General features: G+C 46.2%; 2 protein-coding genes across 6 annotated transcripts in view; one reads left to right on the forward strand and one right to left on the reverse strand.

The window, feature by feature from the left end:
- The window catches only part of LOC137866594 (neurabin-1-like), an 11672-nt gene extending 2314 nt beyond the window's left edge, over window positions 1-9358 (forward strand). For 4 of the 5 annotated variants that reach the window (XM_068702600.1, XM_068702601.1, XM_068702602.1 and 1 more), the window contains 18 exons: window positions 215-2268; window positions 3014-3146; window positions 3425-3545; window positions 3621-3725; window positions 4224-4314; window positions 4428-4565; window positions 4788-4841; window positions 5368-5468; window positions 5562-5690; window positions 5810-5906; window positions 5995-6064; window positions 6307-6437; window positions 6515-6711; window positions 6927-6992; window positions 7081-7282; window positions 7495-7593; window positions 7792-7992; window positions 8550-9358. In XM_068702600.1, coding sequence (XP_068558701.1) covers window positions 493-2268; window positions 3014-3146; window positions 3425-3545; window positions 3621-3725; window positions 4224-4314; window positions 4428-4565; window positions 4788-4841; window positions 5368-5468; window positions 5562-5690; window positions 5810-5906; window positions 5995-6064; window positions 6307-6437; window positions 6515-6711; window positions 6927-6992; window positions 7081-7282; window positions 7495-7593; window positions 7792-7992; window positions 8550-8768 — 3930 coding nt within the window. In that variant the 5' untranslated portion in view covers window positions 215-492 and the 3' untranslated portion in view covers window positions 8769-9358. Of the gene's footprint in view, window positions 1-214; window positions 2269-3013; window positions 3147-3424; window positions 3546-3620; window positions 3726-4223; window positions 4315-4427; window positions 4566-4787; window positions 4842-5367; window positions 5469-5561; window positions 5691-5809; window positions 5907-5994; window positions 6065-6306; window positions 6438-6514; window positions 6719-6926; window positions 6993-7080; window positions 7283-7494; window positions 7594-7791; window positions 7993-8549 lie in introns of those variants that run through there. The other variant, XM_068702604.1, reaches the window with a different exon arrangement.
- Window positions 9359-9491: 133 nt separating this feature from the next.
- LOC137866600 (integrin alpha-6-like) overlaps window positions 9492-9646 on the reverse strand; it is a 10149-nt gene continuing 9994 nt past the window's right edge. Inside the window, 1 exon segment of the mRNA XM_068702611.1 lies at window positions 9492-9563. Within this exon segment, the coding sequence (XP_068558712.1) occupies window positions 9492-9563 (72 nt within the window).

Consider the following 9646-nt stretch of genomic DNA (forward strand, 5'->3'; position numbering starts at 1 on the left):
TGGGCGTTGTTTTTTTTTTGACGGCGCTCACAATCCTTAAATCTTCCAATTTCGTGAGTGTGAATAATCGATTTTTAATTCTCGCATTGATAGCTGCAAGTTATGAGGAAGCCACTTCATTGTTTTTGTCTAGGCAGTCATTTTGCATTAATGCTTTTTAGGGCCAGTTCACGTCAATGAACGTGTCGCACTTTTTCTCAAACCACTCTTCCAGGACACTGTTGCTGAGGCGGTGATGGTGAATCAATATCTAAAGATTCCCTGATGACAATGAAGTTTCCATACCAAGAGGCTGCCTTTGTCACCTGCTGTCATCAAACCTCTTAAAACACACTTGAACTTCTTAAAACACATATTCCAGCATATTCCTTGCCTTATTGCCACCTTCCCACCGTACCAGCACATTATCTACCTGCTCAACATTTAGCTTTTAGCTGTAAAAAGCTCCTCCAGAGTTTGTTTTTCTCACCTCAGAGAACCTCCATTCCCCAGATGATGCGGACAGACAGCAAAGGCCGAAGCGCCTCCCCTCACAGGATAACCTATAAGTCTGACTTCCATGCCATCAAATGTTCATTTGACACTGCGACCAGTCTGCAACCAGGAACCAAAACTGCTCCTGCGCAGCACTCCGCTGTGCACCCAGCCAGGCTGCCATCCAGCCTGTCGGATCCCATAATGTCCCACACCAGCACCGTTGCCAGCACAGGCAGCAGAGGGAGAGTCCACAGCACCAGGGGGACCAAGATCAGAGACAACATCTTTCTGCAAATGGACAACCAGCAGCTGAAAAAAGATGTCGGTCCAGTGCAGAGTTCTGGCTCCACAACCCTCCTTCCTCCCCATAATCCCGCTCTACAGCTCCAAACTTCACCTTTCGCTGCATCCAGACGCTCAGCCCTCGGTTCCTCGTCTGTTCTGACCGCTGCGGCCAACATTTCAACTTCAGAATCTTTTCTGCAAGATAAGTCGTCCAGATCGGAGGAGAGGGTGGATATTGACAGAGCTGCTCTGGCTCAGAAGTTCTCCGTAACGCGGAGGTTGTTTGAGACCAAGGGTGGTGGAGGAGGGCCGGTTTCAAAAAGTATTGCTGGCAGGGGAAGCAGGGGGACGGCAGGTGGGAAAGGAGAAGGGGAAGAGATGGAAAAAGAGGAAGACGAGAGTGGGAAAAGGAATCGCACCGAAGAGGATAGCTTTAATAAAGACAAATCCATAAACCTACCCATCATAAATATTCCCTCGCCAAAGCCTACTGCACAGGCCTCGCTGACAATCGACCATAAATCTCCCGTATCGGATGCCTCTGGTGAATCAGCCAACAGATCTCCCTCCTGTCTGGACAAACATGGTCAAACCACGGGATCGCAAACGGAGGAAAAAAGGACGGCAAGCCTCTTCTTGACCCCTGAGGAGCCAGTGAGGGCCGAACTAGTTGACTTGAAGAACGGGTCGTCAGAAAGTGACGAGAATGAAGAAGAAAAGGAGCGGAAAGAGGGCAAAATCTGCCTTAAGGACGAGGGGGTGAAGTACATGGACAAAGTTGATGATGGTTTGGAAAAGCCCAGCATGGAAACATCACCCTATATGTTGGAAAACGGAGTGGAACTGAGAGAAGGTAGGCCAGTTGTTCCCTCAGACGACCACCAGAAGGAGTTATCAACCAGCATGTCGTGCAAAAGAGAGACCGTGGATGACAGTGAAGGGGGAAGAGACAAGTATCAGCAGGTGAAGGAGGAATGGGAGGGTGAAAGGGAGGGGCAGACCAGAAGGTTCTTGGCGGAGAAGTCGAGAGAAAACGGGAACACGGGGGAGAAAAAGACTGCTGCAGGAGTGGGAGAAAGTTGTGGAAGGGCCGAGAGAGGCACGATGCAAGAGGAGGACGACGACGAGGAAGTTCAGACGCACGGTCAAGAGAAGAAAAGAGCGGAGGAAAAAGAAGGTTCAACGTCCGAGGTCAAGTGTGAGGAGGGCAGAGGAGGTAGAGATGGAACAGATGATGTAGGAGGAGGCCGAGAGGACCAGACGGGACCTGCGGTAATCGGTGGGATTGAGAATGAGGCGTTTGTGTTTGAGCAGGAATCCCACTCTCACCCGGAACATTTAGGACAGGAACGGCAGAACTCTGTACGTGATAATCAGCTTTTATTGCAATATGAGGAAATTCCCGGTGTGCCTGAACTGGAGGAGAAGGAGGAGGAGGAGGAGGAGGAGGATGCAGCAGAAGAGCAGCAGAGGAGAAGGGTCAGGTTCACCTCAGGACCAATCAAGGTAAGGGGAACCTTTTTGGGGGGTTTTTTTTTGAAGAAAAAATATACAAATTCAGGCTTTTTGGATTTATTATTCACTTAATTGACAGCTGCAGGGTGTCACTTGCTTGAACGCAAGCTCTGTATAGTAGATTTGTGTTGCTGTCAGTTCCGGCTGGTATTTCAATCCATCCAAGAGAAGTGTTAGCCCCGAGCCATGTTTCTAATCCATTAGAGGGGAAGGAAAGGCAAGATCCCTCATGCTTCCTTCTGTCAGCTCAGAGGAGCCTCGACATTAAAAAAAAAAAAAGCACAGAAAACATTCCTGTGTGTGTGTGTGTGTGTGTGTGTGTGTGTGTGTGTGTGTGTGTGTGTGTGTGTGTGTGTGTGTGTGTGTGTGTGTGTGTGTGTGGCGGTTATAGAGCATCAAACTATCGGAATAGCGGTCTGTGTAGCGTCGGCGACTAGAAGTTGTAACGTGTGCGTTGATATATATTTTTTGTGCAATCCTATAATTATCACGGATGTGCAGTTTGTGCGCCGTCTTGCACTTCCTGGTTCTCTCGCACTCTGGCAGATCTGCCAACATAAACAGTGTCTTGTTGTGTCAATAGCTGCAGATGGCCCTCTTTTACAATCTGCTCGGTGGCGAGCAAGCTACCAATGCGTGAAACGGTATTTTCCAGTACAGGCCGGAGATTTGACACGGTTTGGCTCAAACCGTGTGCGTTGGCTCAAACCGTGTGCGTTGACCTCTGTCTTCTCAGGTGTACGTCACTTATTCTAACGCCGAGTACGACAGACGCAACGATGACGTCGACCCGGTGGCCGCCTCTGCCGAGTTCGAGTTGGAGAAGAGAGTGGACAGGATGGACGTCTTTCCGGTGGACATCGAGAAGGGTGCGCAGTCGCTCTTTCACACTGTCTGTCTTCCTTCGTTTTTAATGTCTTTTTAGTGTCCATGTGTGTTTCCACATTAGGACCCAGAAGGAAGTAAATGCATCGTGTAAATGGTTTTATCTGGTGGTATAATGGGTTGATTGTCACAATATTCTCACCTTATTCAAAGAACCAGGTGTTTCCTGACAGTTACTTTTCACGGTGCAACAGTCTCTCCCTGACTTAATGTTGTTATTATGAGGATAACGTCCTTTTTATATTATATATGTTGCCTCTAGGAGATGAGGGTCTGGGCATCAGTATCATAGGAATGGGTGTAGGAGCCGACCAGGGACTGGAAAAACTTGGAATCTTCGTCAAGACGGTCACTGAAGGAGGAGCAACACAGAGGGATGGAAGGTACGTTTCAAACGCCGCGTCTCCCGTTTGCTGGGAATTGAGTTTGGCTCTAACAGCAGCAGACTGTCTCTCTAGGATTCAGGTGAACGACCAGATAGTGGAGGTGGATGGGGTGAGTTTGGTTGGGGTCTCCCAGCTGTTTGCAGCCACAGTCCTCAAGAATACGTCAGGCCTCGTCAAGTAAGTCATCGTGTTTCAGTACCTTTCCCCCCTATTTCTATACATTACTAGAGATTAGTGATTTGGAGGTTATCTATTTGTGTATTTTCTTTTTAGAGTTGAAACTGACAGAGTCAGACTTCTAAATGTGTGTTACATAATTGAAGTTATTTAAAGATTAAACGGTAGCAAGATAAATATAAGTTTTTCTCCACCTAGAGGGTTTTTAAAGAGCCACACTCGTCTTTTTTTTTTAAAAAAAACCCGACATCTAGGATGTTTTGGCCAGAAGTGAACGAGATGCTTTTCAGCCACCGCCGACATTTTAATACCGCCAACGTTAGTATTCATATTTTTCGCTGAGGTCTTAGTAGGGAAAAGCAAAGGTATGAATGTATAAAATGACACGCTTCAGTTTCAGGGGGTTGGGGGTTCATTAAGGTTATTTGCAACACCTGTGCTTCACCTGGATGTGGCGCGCTGCTCACAGCTGTGACTCATTGATCCGTTTGGCTGCAGGTTTTTGATTGGGAGAGAGAAGGAGGGGGTGGAGAGCGAGGTGGCGCGGCTGATCAACGAAAGCCTGGAAATGGATAAAACACCCAGAGAGGTGTGTGTTGTTTTTTTTTTTTTATTCTAGAAGAAGAGCGGAGCGCCAGTCGTGTGGGTTGATTGTTCTGTTCTCTGCCTGTGTTGTTTTTTGTTTTTTTTTTCTATATGAAGAGCGGAAGCGGGGACGAGGATAATGACGGTAGCTGTTCGGAGAAGTCAGTGGAAGAGGAGGAAGAGGAGGAAGAGGAAGAAGACTTGTCTGTTATTTCCAGTCTGGACAGTTACCAGCTCTGCCTCAAATACCAGCAGGTAACGATCGACGTGAATTCATTGATTAACGTCCATAAACCAGACGCACACCAACCCTTCTGTTGGATATCGGGTCAATACTAAATTAAAATAGGACATTGAATCAGAGAAAAAAAATACTGACACACAAGCGGTGTGTAGAACTAGTAACGGTGTATATCCTCTCGTATAAATCGTAGTATAATCACATTTTCATCCTTTTTTTTTGCTTGTTTTTTATAGCTTCAGTCAAAACTACGGAGCAAAGCAGCCCAACTTCAACATGCTCGAGGAAAGGTAGGTCACTCATCTGAGATCGAGATCTCTCTCCACACACACACACACACACACACACACACACACACACACACACACACACACACACACACACACACACACACACACACACACACTCACACTCACACTCACTCTACTGGTCTCACTTTACTACCTTTTTGGAACAGTCTGACCCATTTTGAGTGCGTATGAGACGGCTCGCTGTGGAGTTTACTAGGACACGGGCCGTGTTCCAACGCTGCTTTTTCTGCCTTGAAGTAATCACCGCTGTGACATAATTGGGTTGGCGAAAGCCGTTTTAGTAGAAAATCTCTTTCTTCTACCCAACTGTGGAAGATCAGCGAGTTCTTCATTTGTTATATCAAAACCTCTTTTGAAGTAAGAGGATTAAAGAAGTGCATAAGAATAGTTTCTGGCAAGTGTGACTTCATTTGGAAGCGCTCTCCTTCCCCTTGTGCATGTGACTGCTATCGCGGACGTTCATAAAAACGTACATAATCTATTCTGTTTACTCTTGTCTACCAAGTTAAAGGCCTGGGAGGAGCAGCAAGTCGATTGGGAGAGCCAGAAGATTAGGCTGGAGCATGGAGTGGAGGATGGAGAGGAGAAGGCTGAGAAACTAGAGAAGTATGACGTTAAACGCTCCATTTCACTACAGCATGATGATGATGATGATGATGGTTAAGGTGTTAAAGCCCCCCCTCTCACTGTATTTATCAGGTATTGGCAGGAGGCCCAAACACTGTGCAGGGTTGTGAGCCAGCGACTGGCTGATGCCCAGAGCCAATCGGAAAGCTTGGAGATCAAATACAGCAAAGCCAAGAGACTGGTCCGAGAGTACCAGAGCAGGTATTAGTCTAGTCCAATCCAGTTCATTTCTCTTGACAATACGGCATAATATTCTAAAAATGACTGGGATGTATTTTGTGAGCTAGTTTAATTCATTTCTTTCTTTTTTTTTTCCCCAGAGACGAGGACAGAGAGAAGAGAGAAGCGGATTTGAGAAGAGAACTGGTGGAGAGAGAGAAGCTGCACAGGGAGACGGTTGAAAGACTACAAACCCAGGTGAGACCAGGTCGCTCGGTCCCGTGTGGATTTACTTCGCTGCGTCTGCCGTTCCTCTGTAGTCACCGTTTCACGCTGCTTATCGCAGATAGCGCAGCTCGAGGGAAGAGAGGCTTCACCTGAAAGGAAGAACCGCTCTGTGGACACTTCAGTCACAGGTAAGCGGCTGGATTACAGTCACTGTGAAGCGGACTGTTTGTGTGTCTCTTTTGACTTTGTGTAGCTGCTGGCAAGTAAAACCACCGTTTACTGTTTTAACCTCTAGTGTATGTGTATGGATTCACAACGGGGACAATTCAAAGCTTTTTGTATCAAACGATGTAATCAAAGTGAGAAAATGAAACCTCTTGGATTAAAAGCAATAAATTGTGTTTTGTTTTTTTTTTGTCTCGGGGTCCAGACTGGTATATTCCACTTCCTGATACGGGACTTCTGGACTGCAGCGCTCACAAGGCCAGAGCTCAGCTGGCCCAGAAATCCAAGCGCCACCCGCCCTCTCGGGACAAACTCAGAGAGAGCTTTAGAAAAAAGGTAGGAGCTCTAAAAATGTGCCGGATCGTCACTTTTATTTGACGTTTTTGACCGTGAAACTCATCTGCTGCTGTCAGGAATGTGACGTTCACAGGTCGCAGGAGAGCCAATCGCTGTCTCGCAGGAGTGACCTGTCCAGCACCTCGTCTTTCCCGGCCCTCAGCCCTCCCAACAGCTCCGTCTTCACTCCTCCCACCTACGTCACGGACGTCACTCCCTCGCCGTGCAAATCGTCTGCGTCCAGAAAGTCCAAAAAGAAATTTCCCGACTTCAGGTGCAGGGTCTCTGTCTCTCTTTCTTCCGTCTTAGATCTCGGGGGGGGGGGGGGGGGTCGTATTTTCCTGGTTTCAAAGCCGTACTCGTTGACGTTCTCCCTTTTTTTCAGCCATCGCACGTTTCATGTTCAGGGACACTGAGCAGCTTGCTGGTGGTGAGCTTTGTTCCTGATGCTTTTTTTTTTAATAACTATAGTCCGTTTTCTTCTTTCAGTGGCCTTCGCAAGTCTCTTAGCAAAAGGAGAAGTGAGAAACGCTTCAAAAGGTCCATGAACAACAGGTTGGATAACGGGATGAATGGGTTTCTGTCTAGAACACATGTCACATTTTTAAGTTAAATATAAATATAGTTGTTTTTTTTTTACCAGGGGTTCGTGTGACCTGGTGGATGGGCCCGCTGAAGTTTCTCCGTCGGCTTCAATAACCTCCATGCCTTCCTGCCTGCCCTTCCCCTGGTTTGGAGAGCGAGGGAGAGAAAAAGAAGAGGACGCCGAGAGAGGCAGGGAGAGACTCCGGTCCGTGTCCAGCAGCAGCTTGCCGTACCTGACCACCACAGGTAGAAGAGACCAGGTGAGAAAAGACGCACCGCTTTTCCCTGCATGTCCTCCTCCTCCTCCTCCTCCTCCTCTTCCTCCTCCTCTGTCTGAGCCATCCGATCTAAACGCGCCTCTAGAAATCTCTCGGAAAGAAATCAGTTTTTTTTTTTTAAAAAAATAGACGCGCACATTGCAACAGATGTGAACCAGAATGTGCAGGCAGCCTAGATGTTCTCTTGGTTCCAGAGTATCGGCTCTCCAGTGGGCTGCTCCAGCATGGTGGGTCATGTCTCTGATCTCTCCCTCTCTGGACACTCTCCCGCTTTCACCTTTTCCTCCACCGAGGTGAGTCTGTCCTTCCCTTTCTTACTTCTTCCCCACAGAGCACTCTTTGTCCAAAAATTGTGTCTCCCCGAGCCTGCTCTCCTTTTTTCTTTTTTTTTTCCTTATTAGTTTCGTCTCATTCCTGTCCTCTTTTTTTTTTTCTTTTTTTTTTTACATCTCCTCTCTCTTGTCTGCGTATTGTCTCTGGCGTTCTGTCAGACGTTGGACGATGACCCAGTTCCCCCCACCAACAAAAACAACCACCACCACCAGTGGCAAAATCGGCCCATGCTGGAGTGGGACCACCAGCAGGTGTGTCTGTGGTTAATTGCCATGAACATGGACGAGTACGCGGCCGAGTTCGCTGCCAGAGGGGTGGATGGAACACAGCTGCTCAGCATGGACAGTGAGAAGCTCAAGGTGAGTGGTCAAGGGGAATCAAAATGATTTATCAAATGTGCTCTGATCACTTTAAATAACCCATTGAGTATTTTTTTTTTTCTCTATCTTTTCTTGTATCTGTTTAACATTTCTGTACGATCTGAATTGAAGCTCTGAATGCTACTTGTTATCAATTTTCTGTTCAATAAAGTTGGGAAATAACTACAGGCCAGTATAGATGTTTAGTAGGTTTTAAAAAAAAAAAAAAATCTGAGATCTGGAGAACTTTTTAACAGAAGTATGCAACATAAACGTCACCTTGAGACTGGTTATTCAAAGAATTGTTACAAAGATGCATACCGAGCGGAACATTTCAGTTTAAAAATGTGCTTTTTAGTGAACCTAATACACAGTAGGCCATGCTGATGTATCGGCAAGGCTCTAGTGAAACTGCCTCTGTCCCCTTTATTGAGTTTCAGTCACTCTCGTTGCCAATTGTGAACCTATTTAATGGAGTGAAATCTGGTTTAGTTTGAGGGTCCTGAACCCGTAGCGTATCCTCCCCTTTACGTTTCTTTCCTTTCCTCTGCCGTCAGGCTCTGGGCGTGTGCAGTCAACGCGATCGGTCTGCCCTCAAGAGGAAGCTGAAGGAGATAAAGAGAAGGGAGGAAAAAGGACTGAGGAAAGGAGAGAACAACAAGAAGACGACCGCAGTTTTGGAGAAGGAGGGCGACGAGAAAGCTGTGGTGATGGAGGCGTCTGTAAAAGATGCCAGAGGCGGCAGCAAAACCGTAAGAACTGAGTCGCTCTTATAAGAAACGGAGAGAGGTGACGACGGAGATGCACCACCAGCATGAAGGCCTGTTTGCGGCCGAACGCGCACAAAAATACACTTGAACCAATTTCTATTTAGTCAATAGAAACCACTAGATTAAAGGCCGTGTGCAGTACGCACACGGCCTTTATTGTTCACATCTTAACGGCTATTATTTAAGGAGACGCTGGTTGATTTTTTTTAATTGATGGAAAGATCTTTGGAGCAGAGCAGAGGTGGACTCGCGCCCCCAAAGTTCACACTCTCAGTCGACGTGTGTGTGTGTGTGTGTGTGTGTGTGTGTGTGTGTGTGTGTGTGTGTGTGTGTGTGTGTGTGTGTGTGTGTGTGTGTGTGTGTGTGTGTGTGTGTGTGTGTGTGTGTGTGTGTGTGTGTGTGTGTGTGTGTGTGTGTGTGTGTGTGTGTGTGTGTGTGACAAACAATGATGCTTTTCTTTATTTCTTTTTTTTTTATCATGAACCTTAAATTATCCTGAAAATGATTTTAATATTTAATGACGTGCTGCTCTAAGCACTCAGGTATTTGCTGTAAATGCTTTTTTTATGTATTAATAAATAACTCTTTAAACCTTCCTTTTTTCTTTTTTTTTTTTAACTCCAATGATCACACATGTCAGACATGGATATGACGTTTTAAAAAAAAATTTTATTAAAGAAACTTTGTTCGCTCTTTATTTTTTTTACAGCCAGTGAATAAAAGGTGAATTCAGCAGAGGCTTGGTAGTATATTTAAAAACAGGGTGCTTGATACAGTGAGAAGTTGCAGTTCATCCATAAACTACAATTGATCAACAGTTACGGTAGATGCACAGTAAAAATGCTTAAAAAAAAAATAAATCTACTTTTACATTGGGGGGGGGG

This window comes from Cebidichthys violaceus, unplaced genomic scaffold (genome assembly GCF_023349555.1).
Source record: "Cebidichthys violaceus isolate CVI_PGR_0920_01 unplaced genomic scaffold, fCebVio1.0.p SCAF_87, whole genome shotgun sequence".
Classification (NCBI taxonomy): Eukaryota; Metazoa; Chordata; class Actinopteri; order Perciformes; family Stichaeidae; genus Cebidichthys; species Cebidichthys violaceus.